Consider the following 19,409-nt stretch of genomic DNA (forward strand, 5'->3'; position numbering starts at 1 on the left):
TTTGGATCTTTTGTGATTCACCCAATCTTTCTCAAACACATGTCATCCTTAGAACCTCTGTATCAGATCTACCAGGCTAAGGTCTCAAAAGAAGCCAGTCAGATCCAGACTGATAGCCCTGATTGCAACAGGAAAAGTGTTAGTGAAACTCTGGGTCTTGGGGGTCCCGGAGGGCTGGGGGTGGTTGACCCCCAATCCAAAAGAGGCCCCGAAGAGATTACTCTCTGGCAAGACTTAGCGGTGGTGAAGGAAAGTGGAATATTATACAAACTCGCTCGCACTGAAATACAAAGACAAGAGGTTAGAGTAATAGTTTAACACTTTTAGGAATAATACACTTTTTTTTTTTGGTCAAGTTCAGTTTGTACATATCTTTATTTAAATCTTTGTGTGTTTTTAGAGCATGTTTGAGGTGCTCACCTCTGAGGCCTCCTACCTGCGCTCCCTGCGGGTTCTGAAGGATCACTTCCTGGGGTCACGGGAACTCAAAGAGACTCTGGTCATTCATGATAGGAAGGCCCTCTTCTCCAACCTCCTGCAGGTCTATGACGTCAGCGAGAGGTGAGAGAGATAGAAGAGAAACAAGGGGATTTTTTTTCCTTCTTCTGTGGACCACAAAATGAGCTACTCGTTTCTATTCAAAAATAGATAACTCGTAACTCGAACTCCAAAAAGGTACCATAAAATATGTCTAAACTTGTGAACTTTATGCCAAGTCTTCTGAAGCTTTGTGTGTGGAACAGCATGACATTTACATTGTTCACTCATAATGAAATCTTTGAAAAGTAATCTTAAAGGAATAGTTTACCCATAATGAAAGTCAATCATTTACTAAAAAAAATTAAAAATCTGGATCTAGGCCCTCCTAAAAGTCTGCCTACCCAATCAGAATTTAGGCACAGATAGCGTTAATCTGTATTTTTATGATCTGTGCATTCATTAAAAAGAATCTGAGGCAGGCTGTGTGCTGAGAAGTTTGATAAAGGGCTGTAGAATGCCCCAACCAATCAAAAATAGAACACCAGAAAATTGCAAAATTTTTCTGTTAATAGCTGAATGTAACAGCATGGCACGTTATACACTCACACTTCAGTCTGTAGCAGAAAATCAGAGGCTGGCAATTACACAAGCTATAACAGGCAGAAATGTTTGCGTGCTATCAAGGCAACAACCTGCACCAGGGCCCCAGATACCCTAGCTATGGCCCTCATTGCACTTACCTGAGTAGTTGAAATACGCTAGAAAACCTCACTCATTTAAGAATGTGCATTTATTGCATGGACGGAGCAAGAACATAATGTAAGTGTACAAAGTGCATGTGCATAGTTCAGTTGAGGAACAGACCGAAATTTATGTAATTTGTCACTGAAAAAAATATCAGTCAAGGTCAAATGATAGAACATGACATGGTCATATGGATTTGGAATGGCTTTGACAAGAGTAAATGATGACGCAATTATAATTTTTGAGTAAACTTAAACATTAACCAAAGTACTACCCCACGGCCATGGGAATGAATAAACATATCTGTTCTTCTTAGGTTTATAGGTGATCTGCTGAAGCGAGTCGATGAGAGTGTGGTGATATCTGACGTGTGTGACATCATTTATGACCATGCAGAGAACTATTTCTCAGTCTTCATTGATTATGTCCGAAATCAGCATTACCAAGAAAAGATCTACAGCAGACTGATGTGAGACTTTTATACATACCTAAATCCATTTGTAGAGAAACTAAAACTTTCAGCTTTGTTTTGAAAGCTTCACAACAGTGAAAGCTTCTAAATGCCTAAAATACATTTGACAATGCATTTACTTTTAGAGTACCATGACCAAAAAAGTGATAATTAAATGTTGTATTGAAGAGCATGTTGTTTATACCTATGTACTGGCAGGGAGAGTAACAGGGATTTTTCAGTTGTGATGAGGCGACTGGAGTTATCTCCACTCTGCAAACGTCTGCCCTTCACATCCTTTATGCTTCTGCCCTTCCAGCGAATCACACGCATCAAAATCCTTATACAGGTGAGATTTAACGTTATAATGTTCTCAAAAATACCTGTTCCTCTCATTTGTAAATGTGAAATCAGCAGACAATAGTGCCTGGATCAATTTCAACCTTTTGTAGAATATCCAGAAGCGGACTGCAAAGGGCACTAAAGAGGAGGAAACTGCTTCCAAGGCCCTAGCTTCAGTGTCTGAGGTAAAATGGATAAAATCAACATTGACCTTTGAGTTTGATTAGCCGAGTGCTGATATCTAGAATAACAGAAGTGAAACATTTTATTGTTGGCTACATATAATTCCAATGCTTTTAATACTTTTGCTTATATGAATTTAATTCAGAAATGAAGAGTATGTTCATAACAGAAGAAGTGCATCCATTGTGTGTGAATTTCATTTTTTTAAATGCAATTTAGAATAAATTAATAGATCTGACCATCATGTCATTGACCCAAATATCAATATAACATCAGGTAAATATATTAAAATGCTGACTTGCAACTTTTCTTGGCAACATACACCATCTGCGGATAGGCTAATGGAACGTTTTACTTGATGGAAGATTGTGATTATTTACTGAACATTGATGTCATAATTCTGATTGTGTGTAAAACCACTGTAAAGTGAGACACTAAAACTAAATATAAGCACCTTTAAAAAAATTATTCATAACTCTTAAATTTGTTCTACCGTTCATGTCCAGCTTTGATCTCTCTTTTCTTGTTTGTAGCTTATCACGCAGGCAAACACACAGGTTGGGCAGATGAAACAAATGGAGGAGCTCATACACATCTATAACAAATTGGAGTTTGACAAACTCAAGGTCTGTAAATTCACTACTGCACCCTTTAAAAATAGATTTTCCAGCAAGTATAGCCTTATGCCACAGTAGAATCTTTTCTTTAGAATACATCTACATACTCTTGCTTTAAAGAACCCAGGAAGGTTTTATTCTGTTAACAGATACCTAGAAGTAGGGATGCACCAAAATTTGGGCCGTCGAAATTATTATTTTTGGCTGAAAGAGAAAAAAGGTGAAAATATGAGCTGAAAATATTATGCCGCGCTGTATTATATTATGCTCAGTGTTCAGCAGTCAGGTTTTACTCTTGCGCAGCATTTTGTGTACCTTTTTGAGCAGCACTGCTTCCGAAGATGCACACACAAACACAGACACACACAAAAAAAAAATACACAGGAAGTGGTGAAGTCAAGCAGTCTGACACACAGATCGCTAACGGAGGGTCCTTGTGGAAATTACAGTATGTTGGACAGGAAATCCAAATATTCACCTATCATCTATAAACCTCAAATATGGCTTATCATTTGAAACATGTAAGTAGCAACTTTACATGGCTGCTCGCTCTAACATTAACAGATAAATGTGTGCTATTGTTAGGTGCATATACCAGTGTTTATGTGGAATTTGGAAGCTGAAGTATAGCACACTTTACTGCACGACATGGAGGCACCAGCGCGATCACTTGCATTTTTTCTATTTAAAATACAGATAAGAGTAATACATCATCTCAGTTATGTATGTAACCCTCGTTCCCTGAAGGAGGGAATGGAGACGTAGTCAATGTGTCGACTGAGCGGGATCACGCTAGGGAGCCTGTCATCTTCGAGTATTGTAAAAAACGAGCCAATGGACATTGGCGTGCGTGAACCGCATCACACACCCCACCCCGCAGCGTGGGTATAAATACGGAAGTGGATGCACGTGTGGCAGCTTTGACTAGAGGTACACTAAAGATTTAGGAAAAATTACCGACTACACCACCCCGGGGGCCTCTTTCCGGGGAAATGCCCTTTAATTGAACAAGGCTCAGAGGTTCGTTGATCAGATTCAGATATCAGAGGTTGAGTATAAAACAATACAAAACTTTATTTTCTCAATAAAAGCATATCAAATATTATTTAAGACAACACCAATAAATCAAAAATAATCTAAACACAAAATGACACACGGACGCTCACTTCAGAATGGGGCGCTGGCTCTCCTTGGCAGAAATGATATAGCAATCATACGTGCACACTCACTGCACACTCACTCCACACCTCACTGTGAGCACAGCATTCAGGCAAAAGAACCCACCACCACAATCGGGAAGAGACGCTTATTTTCTGCAATTGGCTGCCTCAATTCTGAAGGGAGAAGAAAAGAAAAATAACACGAAACACACACACAATAAACCAATAATATCAAAAACATTAAACAGAGCAACAGGCAATCTAAGACACAATTTTAAAAGAGTTCACCACATCAGTTTGGCTCATCAAATCGAGGTGCCGCGTCCGGTCACCCCGAAAATGCTGGGTGGACAGAAATGGGCAAGACAGCCACAATGTTACAATAAAGAAACACCTCGTTCAGGCTGTCCTCAGGTTATCCACACAGAATAAATAAACATAAATAAACTTAAATCACAGACAATATATATATATATATATATGGAAAATATATCCAGCACAACTCAAATCAATAAGAAAAAAATATAATTATAATCCACACAACAATGAACTCACAAGAAAATCAAATAATGTTTAAAGAAAACAAACTGCAGAAGAGCTGGTGACAGTTAGGTAGCTGATCTGATACTTGGGCGCCACTGGAGGCTTTCGACTCAATTTAGTTACTCACGACACAGTCGAAAATAAAGGTACCACGCCAACGGCCCACAGTCATCGGTCCAGCTGATGGAGCGCGTTCCAACACCATGAACATAAACAATGGACGGGGGATCAAGCAGCACAGCGCGTCGACACGCGAACTGAAAGAGAGTTAATAATGCTCGTTGGCCGGTTCAATAGAGCAGACACACTCGGGACAGTCCCGTCTCACTTTCAACCAGAGGTTTAGTCACTGTAACGAGTCCGATAAAGTCGGAAAAAGCAGCAAAACAATGCTGACAGCAAAAAGGAACATCCGCACAGAGGTTTAGATGAACCCAAAGCCCACTGTAACGTCCCTTGCGCACGTTGGCCCGCACCTTAAATATAAAATATAACAAAATATTAATTTGTGTTCGTCAACTGTTAAAACATACCTGTAGTGCGATTCACACGGCACCAAAACTGCTGTGTATTAAACACGCATCAAATCGACGGCATCCCACAGAGCTCCTCTGTCCAACCTTTAACAAATAAAGTCGTGTAATCCCTGTGAGACAAGCCCACAAACAAGCCATGCTAGTGTTGTCACTGCCAACAGCTCTTACCGTACAAACATTCACGCGTCCCGCCGGAAACACGGTGTCTCGCTCAAATGATGCAGAGAGAATGCACACACATAGCGACACACCTATATACGCAAGGAACGCAATTAAAACGGCACTCCCCCTTCATATTAAATAACCCCAACAGAAGTAAACAGTACTGCTACACACGCACCAGTTGTTTTTCGCTGAGGAGCCAAGCGGACGGTTAACGGTGGTACAGCAATAGTGGCTGGGGGACTACGTCTCCGTTCACTCCTTTAGGGAACGAGGGTTATATACGTAACCGAGACGTTCCCTTTCAGTCGGGCATGTTCGACGTAGACGACGCATACTAAGACGCCACTAGTGCTGCCACCTTCCAGTGCCTAGACAAAAGCCTCCAGATCTTCTGGACTTGCGAATATGACAGGGCTTAGGTCAGGAAAGTCACTGCTGTTCCACAGGACCACTGGGAAAGCGTACATTTCGTTGGAAGGTCTACGCTGCGGAAGCCACATCCTGCCCAAAGGAGGTAACATGTAGAGAAACACATATGGACTGAGCGAACTTAGCGGGCAGTACAACATATGGCATGTCACTGAGGTGGCTCCAGCCAATAACAGGGGGGAGACGCAACCGGTCAGTGACGGCAGAGCAGGCTCTGCCAAGGGAAGACACTGGCTCGCCGCGGGGAGTCAACCCGTGGAAGAATACACATATGGGATCACAACATATGGACCCCACCCAACACAAGTTACACAAGCATACAAGTGATAGGTCTAGTATCGGATGCTCCGCCACGTCCAACACCAATGGGGTGAGGAGGAACTCAACAGAGTGAGGAAGAGGGAACTCAACAGGAGCAAAAGGTGCACTTATCCAGTCCATAGGAGGGGAATGGCGCAGCAAGCCGACACTACAAACCAAGCTAAGGTGAAGCTGGCTTCGTGAGAAGGGAGCCCACAGAAGCATTACCGGCTCGACACATAGGCTAATTTCTTAGCGAATGTGCTGGTGTCACCCAGCCCACAACTCTTAATCTGTCAGCAAGTCACTCGTGTCAACACCCAGGAAGGAGCTACACTCTCTTTATGGAGGAGCTCACTACCCAAGTGAGGGCATATGTAGGAACACAATGTACTGGCATAACCTTGGAATTTCATCAAGATGATGGCCACACTAATTTATGTTAGTAGGACAACTTCCGCATGGAAACCGTCTTCCCTTCAGCTGGTTTCCGCAACAGACAAGAGCTGGAGAGGTCCTGAGACTTTGCATTCTGTCCTATATAACCGCACTAGCGGGAGGAACAGAGAAAAGTCAGGGCTGGGTCTGCCTCCTCTGGGGCAGTGCTTGCAGGCTCACCACCTGGTCCTGTTTTATGGGAGAGGTAGGCACCTTGGGCACAATCCAGGCCGGGGTCTCAATTAATGAGAGTTAGCCGGCCCGAAACCAGGTATGATTCGTTGACCGAAAATGTGTGCAGGTCCCCTACCTTCTCGATAGAGTAAGCAAGTAGGAGAACTGTTTCTTTAAAAACAGATTTTTAACTCAACTACCTGTAGTACTCAGGGGAGGTCTCAAAGTGCAGTAGCACTGGAGAGAGGTCCCAAGAAGGTATAGAGGGGGCGCAAGGAAGATTTCATCTCCTTGCACCGCTCAGGAACCTGACGATCAAGTCGTACTTCCTATATCTCAACTGAATCCTGATGTGCTTTAAGGGCAACATCTTTTTTAGGGTGGAGCGGAACAGCCGGAAGGAAGCACATAAGCGATCGAACACCCTTAGGGGTTTTCCAAGAAGAACACCTACAATGAACAGGTTCTACTTCAGATCGAAAGCAAGCCTCATTCTTTTTAGAGGGAGCTATCGCAGAAGTAATAGTATCAAAGCTCTTTCAGAAGTAGAATGAGGAAGGCTGTCTAGGGAACAAGGTCTTAGTTGGGCCATTACGGGGCAACTAAAGAACCTGCTCCTCTGACCTGACTTAGCATAGTGATGTGCAAGAGGGCTCACTGGGGATTAACGCACTTTGCGTAGACCCTGGCGTCAGCTGTGAGCCAGTGTCTCCGTGTTTAAGGGAGTAAACAACTAGCAAGGGAACAAATCAGAGCGGCAACAGATATAACTGTGCGACCCCGAAGATATTCCGGACAGCTGGAACGCCTGGGGATGGAGTCTCCACTCTCTTCAGCAACAGGCTGTCGTGAGGCCACCTGGGCGGAACGATTGAGCAGGCCGGAATTTTAGAGTGAAAGAAGCGACCTCAGAAGTTTCTGACCCCATAGGAGGAGGTGGCGGGCGAGTTGTGACATGCGGGGGAAGCGTATGAGCAACGGTCGCTGTACTGGGCAGTGCATCTTGCTGAGCAGCGGCATCAAGCAAGGAAACAGCTACAACTCGAGGCAACTTAATGCCAATGCAGTGTGAGGTAAGCCCAAGCCCTCCTTACTGCATGCCCGTTATACATGGTCCCTGAGATAGTCTTTAATAGACACTCGTTCTAGGAGCGATTAGCCCGGAGAAACAAAAGGTCTGAACACTAAGAGTCTGGCAGTGTACCAGGTGGTGTTAACACACGGAGCGTGCTGCTCTGCCATGGCCACCTAGGAACTTGGTCATAAAGTCAGTGCTGAAGCGGTCATCATATGGAGGTGTAAGGACCATCCATTAGCCCAACGACGGAATCCAACGGTCTGGCGAAGGTTTAAAGCGTGTATGTCTTTTCAGCGATCCAGTGAAGTTCACTTAATTTATTGGAACTTAGTTTTAGTATTACTTTAGCTCTATGCGTAATCTGACTCCAATTTCAAATGATAATCAAATTTAGATCGTATTTCTGATTAGAAAATAATCATAAATATTGATTATGAATTAATTTAGATCTTTGATTATTCTGATTATCCCATACTTTCAATTATTCGTTCATCACGGACCTAGTGTCGCTTTGAGACGTCACGTCGCGACTGCGCGCTCACGATCACAAACTAGCCAGTCCTGAAATAGTCAGAGGGTGCAGTGCAAATATTTTACCCTATGCAGCCGCTCACTGCAGACCCATAGGTGTAATTTTTTATAATATTTGCAGCGTACAACATGCTAAGTCAGGGAATAGTCAGAAATCAGGAGGTCTTCCTAAGATGTGCCCCATGGTCCATTCAAAGTGCCTCCAGTTTGATCTATTCTGGACAAAATTTGCGGAAACACCAGACTACACATTAATCTACTGGAAATAATGATTTCAGAAGAATACAGAATAAATCAAGGTTAACATTTATTTGTCAGGTAAAAATATCTCACGCCAATTACAGAAGTAAATTATTAAAAACCAATTCAAAAAATATATGACATCATTTACTCAAAGATGACTCTAAAAGTAAGTAATGTTTTCCTGACAAAGACACACAGTAATGTGTTAGGGTTTTCCAACAGGAAAATACTGACATGTATTACTGTGCGGGGGATTCTCCTGGTAAAAGATTCCCAAAGATTGCTCTGTCCCCTCACCTTAAATACCAGACCAGAACAACAGGGGTTAAACAAATGTTGTTTAGAGTTGTTTGGGCCAATCCATGTACCCCAGGGGGGTAGCACCTGGTTTCAGGAGATATCGTAAAGAGATATCAGCCAGAGAGGAGATACAGGATTCTCCTAAGTTCGCAATCTTTTTCATTAAACCAATGACTGCAATGAAATTAAGACCATTTTACCAATCGCACTGCGACACTTAAAATGAAACCAAACATGAAAAGGAAAAACAACATATTCACAAGATACACCATATGTGTTATATAGACATTCTTAATGAACTTTCAGTGCCTTGAGGAGGGAGAGGGGGGATGAGTTGAAGTCAAACAAGGGGACAAGGAGATAAGTTTGGGCAGGACAAGGTTCTGTGCTCTGTCTTTGCTATCTGCTGTCCAGGGTGCATTTTATGGCTTTATTGCAGGGTGCGTTTTGTTTTAGCAGGAAAATCAGTTCTTACAGAGGAAACCGTTTATATGCGGCTGCGTCTCACATATGCCCCAGGAGCCTTTCTCACCTCTAAGCACCAACCAGACACATTTCAGTTGAGAAACATGTAAACCAAGTCCACCTCCATACTGGAAAAAAACCTCCTCAGTCCGAAGACGAGTTACTCTTCTCCAGTTGACCTTAAGAGCCAACTGGCTATGTAGCACTTGAAGGGAGGGACTTGTACTGAGACTTCGACCCCTCAATGCAAAACACAGGATGGCCCGTGTTTACGGAGGAGTGGATATCCGAAGTACGCGTCCTTCAGGTCCGACGCTGCAGACCAATCATAGGGATGAGCATTAGTAGTGCGTACTGTGTAGTAACTTGAACGGAGGCTTGAAAAAGGGCCCGAATCAAGCACACAGATCCCTGATGGTCTAACTCACTATAGTTTGAGTACAATGAAGAACAGGCCTAACTTAGAAGCCTATCTTAATATCGGCAAGAGGAACGGCTTGATCGCAACCTTCGTCAGTAGGAAGCGACGACTGCACACACGGCAGCACAATTCGGAACACAGATGTGTAACAAACAGCGCTGCACAAGAATCGGCTGAGTCGGTCGGGAGCACCTTTCAGTGCTACAATGGACCAACACAGGGGGCCCAAGGTATCAGCGACGTACTCAGAGTGAGGCAGCGGGTTAGAGACAGGGACCCAGCTCGGGGGACCCGAAGGCGGCCCGAAGCAGGGTCTGAGTTGTAAACACTTGTCTCTAGGTAGCGGCAGAGAGTGCGTGAAAAGGCGTGACCGGGTCCTCAAATGCACTCAATACCAGCTAATGTAGCCGAGTCTATTGGTACGGGGGAACCGCTAGATCAGCCAGCAGCACCATTTAGTGCTACAACTGAGTGATGCAGGGGAACCACGGATACCATAGACTTCTAGGCAAAAAACAGGGACCCAGCTCGGAAGGCCCGAAGGCGGCCCGAAGCAGGGTCTGAGTGTGTAGTGTGACTCTTACCTGTCTGTTCATGGCGGCAGAAAGTGCGTGAGAAGGCGTGACCGGGTCCTCGAACCGCACCCAACTGCCGGCTGGCGATACAAGAGGTAGCTGAGGGGTGCAAGGCTTTACAGGGTTGCACACTGCCAGTCTGGCCCTCTTTGAACCCAGGAACAGAGGAAACTGCTCTTTCTTTGAAGTGTGGGTACCGCCGGCTCCACTGTTTTTGGGAGCCAGCGGCGGAACAGTCACACACACACAACAAAGCCTCCACCTGGACCTCCACCGGGGGAAGGGAGTGGATTGGACCAACTCCAAGAGCATCCTTCTCCATCCCTGAGTGGCCCGCTCAGGAATGCTTTCGCTTTTGCTTGCCACCTGGCTTGGCAGCGCCTACTGTGGCCGGCTCCACGCTGAGGCCTGGCTGAAGGTTGCTGCGGAGGCCCAGCGGCAGCAGGACCGGCGGCAGGGGGACGCCCTCGGCGACAAGCAGGCGGAGGAACTACCACCGGCGGGGGGAAGCAGCAGCGAACCGCCGGGGCAGGATGTGCCGGAAGTCCTTCGTCTGCGCTTGGGCAGCAGAGAACTGTAGGGCGCAGTTCTCCACCGCATCGCTGATCAGCCCAACCTGGGAAGTTGGGGAGACCAGGAACCGAACCTTGTCCGCATCCGCCATATCACCCAGGTTGAGCCAACGATGGCGCTCCTGGACCACTAAGGTGGACATCGCCAGACTGATCGCGCATGCCACGACACTCCTGCCCCGGAGGGCGAGGTCGGATGTGGTGCGGAGCTCACCTATGAGCGCTCAGTCTGGGCTACCCTCATGCATGCCCATGAGTGCCCTGGCCTGATAGACCTGTAGCAGCGCCATGGCACGCAAGAGGAGGTGGTTTGCCAACAGGCTTTGTAAGCTCTGCCCATCAGAACGGATGAGAACTCACAGGCCTTAGGGGGAAGACGAGGGGCCCCCGTCCAAACGCAGCGGCCGCCGGACACAGGTGCACCCATTGGAGGGATAGCCTCGCAATCCTTCACTGCTACTCCGTCAAGGGTAGTGAGGGGGGAAAAGCTATTCAGGCAGTTTCTGGCAGAGAAAGGTGCCGTCCATGACCTGGTAAGCTCCATGCACTTCAGGAAAGAAAGGCACTGGGGTGGCGAGCTGAGAACCAGCGCGGTCCGTCCCAAGACACCAATCCATCAACCGAGACTGTTCGGGACACGGAGGATTCCAATCGAGCCCGACAGCCTTGGCGGCCGTTTCAGCATAGCTGACGTTTCTGGATCTGGTTCGGGCAACGTTACACTCCCAGAGGGAGATAACACAGCCGAGACATCATTTCCAGAGGTCAGCTCACCCTCCGATACTGCAACCGACATCTTGAAGGGAGGGACTTGTACTGAGACTTCGACCCCTCAATGCAAAACACAGGATGGCCCGTGTTTACGGAGGAGTGGATATCCGAAGTACGCGTCCTTCAGGTCCGACGCTGCAGACCAATCATAGGGATGAGCATTAGTAGTGCGTACTGTGTAGTAACTTGAACGGAGGCTTGAAAAAGGGCCCGAATCAAGCACACAGATCCCTGATGGTCTAACTCACTATAGTTTGAGTACAATGAAGAACAGGCCTAACTTAAAAGCCTATCTTAATATCGGCAAGAGGAACGGCTTGATCGCAACCTTCGTCAGTAGGAAGCGACGACTGCACACACGGCAGCACAATTCGGAACACAGATGTGTAACAAACAGCGCTGCACATGGGCGGGTGCCGGACGAACTGAATCTTCTAGCAAAGTCTGATGATACAAGAATCGGCTGAGTCGGTTGGGAGCACCTTTCAGTGCTACAATGGACCAACACAGGGGGCCCAAGGTATCAGCGACGTACTCAGAGTGAGGCAGCGGGTTAGAGACAGGGACCCAGCTCGAGGGACCCGAAGGGACCCAGAGGGAGATAACACAGCCGAGACATCATTTCCAGAGGTCAGCTCACCCTCCGATACTGCAACCGACATCCTGTCCCCTGGAGGTGCCCCGAATAAACAGCTGGTCAGTCCATTACAGAGGGACCAGCGTGCTCGACGGGGGGCGAGTGGAATGACATCTTGAAAAAGACGCAAACGCACCCGTGTTGCTCTTTTAGGAAATGGGACCCATTACCAGTATCGGAGCACACAGGGGAATGACCGTGGCAACACTGAACAGTGAACTGAAACAGTGAAGCACTCACTTTTCCGCCCTCTAACCAGCCATCAACAACACAGAAATTTGATGCTGTTAAAACAGCAGTTGAGAGCTGAAAGCTTGCAATCCAACGCTGCACTCATTGCTGTAGAACCACCAGCACTGGGAGAGTCTTCCTAGAAGAACACCGATACACTCGCTCGTTGTAAACAACAAAACTCTTCAGAGATATCGAGACCGATCGGCTCCGAAGCAAAAGACAACTGGTGCATGCATCCACTTCCATTTTTATACCCACGCTGCGGGGCGGGGCGGAGCGGGGCGGGGCGGGGCATGTGATGCGATTCACGCACGCCAATGTCCATTGGCTCGTTTATTTACAATACTCAAAGATGACAGGCTCCCTAGCGTGATCCCGATCAGTCTACACGTCGACTACATTGAACGTGCCCCACTGAAAGGGAACTGTCAGGGTTCAGAAAAAGAAGATTCAGTTTGCAGGGTAATACACAGTGTATTTGGAAAACAGGAGTTCAAGGGGGTAACAAACAGAAGCAAGGGCTTGACTGGGTCCACGGTCAATGACGGCCTCAGGTAGCAAAGACAAAGTCCGTGGAACGGTAACGCCCAGCCAAGAGCAGTCTGCAAAGGAGGTCAAGAATTATAGTGAATGAGACGGGGAGCAATGGACAGTGGTGGCAGGTGAGGCGGGGGGAAGGGGAAGGGATATGGCAGCGGGGAAGCCGGAGGTGGCAGAAAGATAAGCACAGTCCAGCAGCCAGGGAAACTGGGAGACTAGAAATAAAAAATAAAAAAGGAAAAATCAAGACAAAAACTGATCTGAAGGCAAGCCACAGGAGATAAAGTAAAAACAACTTTAAATAAATAAACAAAAATATATTAACTATGCCAAGACAAACTGTAGAAAAATGAAAGAGTAAATAAACTGGATAAAACTAAAAATCAAAACAAAGCTTGATAATAAGCAGAGCTCAAGACAAAGCAAAATAAATGCAAAATGCAACAAAAAAAACCTGAAGAAAAGTAAGGCTTGACTACATAACTAGACTACCAGGAAAGGCAAGATTAAAATATAGCTGCGAGCAGCGATTACGGGCCCAAGCCGGTGGCACCGCAACCCTGGTGCCTTTAGTTACCTAAAGGCATCGGGGTGGCGGTGCCGCCGGCTTTGGCCCTTCATCGCTGCTCGCAGCTATATATATTGCAGCGTTTATACGCCCACGTATAAATATAATTAATTATTATTCATAACGGATTATGTTATGAAAATATTAATATTTTAATTATTTTAATTATTTTCATAATTTACTGTAGCAGAATCAATAGTATGATCATTTTATCAGTTCATCCAATGAACAGAAAGCATAAACAAGTATTAACTCTAGGAAATATAATATCTTCCTGGCCAAGAAAGAATTAATCCCCAGCTAACAATAAATTAAGAAATAATCACGGGTAAAAGCATCGGTAACTTAGATCGAAGTTCAAGACAATAAAATGTGTAAACATAACACAAGTAATCTCTTTGTTCAAATACAAACAATACTTTATTGATTATATACTAACACATAAAACTAATATCTAACACAAACACACACACACACACACACATTCATACGAGTTGCAGAAGGAAAACGAGTAAGGAAAGATTAAGTTTTAAGAGTGAGTTTAAGAGTGAGATGATGAAATCCCAAGTTTATGCACTTATAAGACATGACCTGGAACGAACCATCAATCATTAATTTAACCCTTCTATCATTTCTTAGACAGGTTATTAAATTTATACCAATACACCAGTTCAGCGTTTAGTCTGGAGATACTTGCTTGTCTTTGCTTTTGGGGATTCCCTTTTGTTGCGTGAAAGGGGTTTTCCCGGTCCGTTCGTTGGCTGGTGTCCTTGTGCCTGGGTCTGTGGCGGCCAGTCACGTGGTGTGCTGGCGGAATGAAAGTCTTTGTTTGAAGCTGGCTTTGCAGAAGAAACGTGGCTCGAAATCTTGTCGCAAAACTTAACTTAGAACCGAGACTCACAACGGAAAATAAAGGAAAACTTAGAAAAGAAAAGACAACTTAGACGAGAGCAGTAAGATGGCTTGAATAAAGCTGTTGAACCCGTTCTTCTGATCTTAATTTGGGTTCTTTGTCTCTGCGTTTACATGGTTGCTAGTCTGATTGAGATCTTCATCTTTTTCTGCCCATCTCTCTTGAGAGTGGTAGCAGAGTGTTTCTTGGGGGTGAACCCAGAGATAGAGAGCAGAGTGCAGAGAGCAGAGAGAGCAGAGTTAGCTTTGTTTTGGGTCTAAGATTTTAAACTCAAAGTTTGTCCAACCTCCAAGGATGAGTTCTGGCCAATTAGACACTGGCTAACTTTAGGAGGTGGCGTTCTTTTCAGTTCTGATCGTAAATTATCTTATCTGGGGGGTTTCCTTACTAACAGAGAGAACAGAGGCCACAGTTTAGACATGATTTCTAATTAAAAGAAGATCAAAACATATTACACAGATTTCATTCCAGCCAACTTACTAGTGGTGTTCGTAAGATAGCATTGATATGAAACAGTACACACTTTCAGTCACACACCTATAATAATTATAACAATTACATGAATTATATGGGATCAAGGCATATTAAATGGACACATATATCGTAGAAACACATAGAATGATGTATGCTGTTTATAAGTCCATTGAAAATTGTTACTGAATGAGTTTTATGTATACTGTAGGAAAAATCTCAGTTTTCTGGTTTAGAGGGAAAAGGACTCTGTTTGTTCGTTCAGAGGTCCCAACGGGGAAGGGGTCAGGAATGTTGTGGGGGAAAACAACATCTGCTGGTATCGATCCGTCTTGCACACTATCGGTGTTGACCAGTTCTTCAGTTAACCAATAAAAGTCTTTGGTTACAGACTCTCTGGAGCCTGGGTGAGTTATGGCTCTGGGATGTGAAGACTCTTGTGTCAGACCTTGGTCTCTGTCTTTCTCTTAACCAATCAGTAATTTGGCAACAAAGCTAGCATTTGACCAGTTATGTGTTAGTGCTGGGGGCTCTTTTAAATAGCCCGACTGGTTGGCGCCTGGACCCCATGACAAGATTGATGAGGATACGAAGTCCTGACCAAATCTTCCTCTTTGTTCGGCAGGAAGTGGAAAGTTTGAATTAATCTTCTGGAAGAAGATTACTCTGTGTTTGGTTCATACTCGCAGTCGTTACAATATATATATATATATACATATATATATATATATATATAGATAGATAGATAGATAGATATAAAAAAGACAGAAACCTTATTACCTTATTCTGATTTTAAGATACACTCATATATTATAAATATTCCACATCCTCAACAAATCCATGGAATATTCAACAAATCCTTTAAATTTAATGTAAAAATAAAAATGAAAGTAAGCAGTGTTGGGCTCACATAACCCTCTCATTAAAATCAAAATGTTTCAGCATTTGCGATGTATTTGGATGCTAAACTATTCTTTATTATAGGCTTTGTACTTCACTCGTGTTCCAATATCGACAGAAAAAATCATCCTCTTCACACGTGCAAAAATGTGCTTGGAAACATCACAGTGGAGTGATGCTTACTGTGAATGGTACAAATTGTACTACTGACTATTTAAACAGAGCAGTGTAATTTTTATATGTTTGGTTGACTATTTTATTATTATATTTTATTAATGCTATAATGAACAGGCTGCAATGTCAAGATTGCAATGCACACACAGTGTGTGTGTGTGTGTGTGTGTGTGTGTGTGTGTGTGTGTGTGTGTGTGTGTGTGTGTGTGTGTGTGTGTGTGTGTGTATGTGTGTGTGTGGCGTGGGCGCGATTGAACAGTGGAGACATAAAAACATACTCCATCATTTTGTTCATACAGGACATCATTCAAACTGCAAAGTGTTAACTTATATTTGTGTACACTCGCAATAAAACACAACATTGTGCTGTTGTAAAATAAATTCAAGCAATCCGCCCCCGAAATGGCGCTAATTTTAAAATTAAACTAAAATGCTCACGGCTGCACGGGCATTCATAACGGTGCGTGTCCACGGCGAGGAACGAGCAGAGAAGAGCGGACGTTTTTTAGTTCATTCCTACTTCCATAGGAATTCATTGAAAACGCTCGCTCTGCTTTATCAAAGTTTATCACCATTATCAATGTCAGTGCGGACAAAAATATTTTACTTTCGTTTTTAAGTTAGCGATTCAAAAGCCCCCAGCGGTGTCACATGTCGATTAACTAAAATATTCTCACTGTCACATGACTAGTATATTTTTATATATATACAATAGGCCTACCTGATTTTGAACACAAGAGGGCAGTATAGCCCTATGACTTGACTTTTTTTTACTAATACTGTTTTTAAACTTAGAATAAAATTAGAATAAAATTCTTTTTAAAAAAAGAATAAAACGGGTTTAGTTGTGATATTTGTATACTTTTATCTAAAAAGAAATGGTGTATAATTACATTTTTAGAAGAAATTAGGCTTTTAGTGTTTCCTTTTTGGACATTACTTTAATCCCTCACAATAGCAAAACTGTTTGAGATGTTTAATATCCGTTCACAATTTAGAATCTTTAATGTATTTTCATCATGTTCAAAAAGTTTGGTGTGAATAAAATAAACCACTTAGGAGGAGTAGCTAAAAACTCAGAGTCTGAAATATCCCAAAAATCCACATTCAAACCAAAATATCTGACTTCCTTGTCCGGCTCGTTGAGACCAATGTACGTACTGATTTTTGTAACTGTACGTAAAACTAACCCCCCCACTTTTGTCAAAAGCATTTTGAAAGTGACACACTTCCTGCTGCCAGTTGGTGGCGCTATAACTTTGACTCACAATAGTTACATCCATGTGATCGGCCTCTTACCACGAACACACTGCTGAAGTTTCATCATGATCAGTTAATGTATGCAGAAGTTATACCACTTCGTGTTTCTCTTTACTCGCCATAATTTCGTTTCCTCGCCACGGCCAAACCGTTCGAGATATCAAAAATCCGTCCGCAATTTAGCATCCTTAATGTCTTGACTTCATGCACACCGAGTTTGGTGGGGATTGGATGAATTCTCTAGGAGGAGTACATCAAATTCCACAGCATGCGTTTCCAAACAACCCATAATAGCCGACTTCCTGTTGAGCTGGCGTAAAATTGACTGAGGGAAAGTTGTTCGGCCCGATGAGATCTATATGTGTACCGAGTTTCATATTAATTCATGCAAGCATGTTTGATATATGGACCAAGTTTTCAGACCCCGTTCAAGGGGGCGCTGTTGAGCCCCCCTGCCATGCCCGTTTCTGAAACTTTTCACATGTCTACTGGCTAATAAGTGTGATGTGTCTGTCGAGTTTCATCCAATTTCAAGCATGCTAAGAGTCTCAAAAGCATCCGAAAAGAATATTAAAGTTTGAAGCGTTGCCACGGCAACAGTATCTAAGATATCAATAATCCTTTCACAGTTCTACATCTGCCGTGTGTTTACAGAACTAAGGAACAGAACTACTAATTATTTGGATCAGTATTCTAAAGTGAAGATCATAGGAACACAGTTGTAATGACCAAAGTGTTACCAAATCCATCGGAAGGAATTACTATTCAAAATCTTACAAAAATCTCAAAAGCTTAAAATGACTTTAGTCAATATTAGGTAGTTATCATGTTTTTCACTTTAGAATACTGATCCAAATAATTAGTAGTTCCTTTAGAATGATGTAGTAACACTTGAGTCATTGTTAGTGGGTTACCATTACCTTTTATTATAAATTATGCATTATTCATGTTAATTATGAACCTGTATATAGTAGTTCTCTGCGAGGTATGACATTTTTTTTAGTTATTGATTAGCTAAGAATTAACTACTACATTCATCTGAGCGCTATTACTTACTAATTTGTTAATCAGAGTTTCTTGTTAGTTAGTAGTTACTAGAACGTTAATAGTGCGTTACTCGTTTGTTCCTGTGTAATTATTAATTAATGAAGGAACAGTATTCTAAAGTGTTACCCACTAGGGTATTAATAAACTATTTAAAAAATGTATTCGCTATTTTTTCCAACACATTCATAATAATTACTTTTGCCAGTGCTTTGCGGCAAGCTTTATGTGTGCGCTTGAGTGCGGAATAGGTGTGCCGTTGATTTGGATTAATGCATATGGAAACGCGGGTGGAATGAGCCATGGTAATGAGATTCTTTCACAAGATTTACTGACTACTTCTGACACAGATGTAAGTTACAGTTCACAGCGCACTCACCAACAGTGTGGCATTCATGAAAACAGACTTTATATTAGGTTGATGCTGCTGATAGGCGCTCTTGCTCCAGCATTGAATGGCAGTTTTCGGACGTGCGATGAGCGTGTGAGCTACCTCTAAACAACTGATGTTGCAAACGTAACTTCACGCTCTATACCAAGGAGTGCGTAACTGAACAACCAATAAGCGACAAGAACACAGAGGTAGTTAAGGGACTTAAGGGGCCAGGTTATTACCCCTCTTTTAGCAGTACTGGGTCCCTTCAGTACAAATAACCCAGTAACAGTAACTAAAACAGTAACAAAAAAATTGTACATGTAATAATGAACATTAAGGAGAAAGGGTTCTATTTGCTTCTAGTTCCAAAAAATCGTCAAAAGCATTAACTCTGAAGTAATAGTCCATAACTACTTGTACTTAACTGAAGCCTGGAACACAGTAATTTTTCTTTTCTGTTTTAGTTATTGTATCTTGCGGGCTTCTGAATTTATCTTCCTTTTTGTGTTCTCTCCATTGTCTTTTCTTAATCTAGTTTGGACATCAGACTAAGATCTTTTTCTTTTTGCCTATGTTGACGAGCCATTGGCTGCCATTTTCTTCCTTTGTCCTGGTTCTCCTTGAGCTCAGGGTCAGAAGAAATGGATTCTGTTTCACTACTGTACTGGGTTGCAAGCTGTTCTGGTTCAAGCTGAGGTTATTGAATGATAGGATCTGGCTCATTTGGCGCTTAACCCATGCTGGAATCACCTCACAGTCATATGGTTTGAGGCG

At 43.4% G+C, this 19,409-nt stretch overlaps 1 protein-coding gene across 4 annotated transcripts in view; it reads left to right on the forward strand.

Annotated features, from left to right (window-relative positions):
• arhgef15a (Rho guanine nucleotide exchange factor (GEF) 15) overlaps nucleotides 1-19,409 on the forward strand; it is a 78,730-nt gene that overhangs the window by 14,229 nt on the left and 45,092 nt on the right. For 3 of the 4 annotated variants that reach the window (XM_082171401.1, XM_082171403.1, XM_082171404.1), the window contains exons 6-11: nucleotides 53-300; nucleotides 401-561; nucleotides 1,541-1,693; nucleotides 1,895-2,024; nucleotides 2,128-2,202; nucleotides 2,734-2,826. In XM_082171401.1, coding sequence (XP_082027527.1) covers nucleotides 53-300; nucleotides 401-561; nucleotides 1,541-1,693; nucleotides 1,895-2,024; nucleotides 2,128-2,202; nucleotides 2,734-2,826 — 860 coding nt within the window. The remainder of the gene's footprint in view (nucleotides 1-52; nucleotides 301-400; nucleotides 562-1,540; nucleotides 1,694-1,894; nucleotides 2,025-2,127; nucleotides 2,203-2,733; nucleotides 2,827-19,409) is intronic. The other variant, XM_082171402.1, reaches the window with a different exon arrangement.

This window comes from Leuciscus leuciscus (assembly GCF_965113295.1).
Source record: "Leuciscus leuciscus genome assembly, chromosome: 5".
NCBI lineage: Eukaryota > Metazoa > Chordata > Actinopteri > Cypriniformes > Leuciscidae > Leuciscus > Leuciscus leuciscus.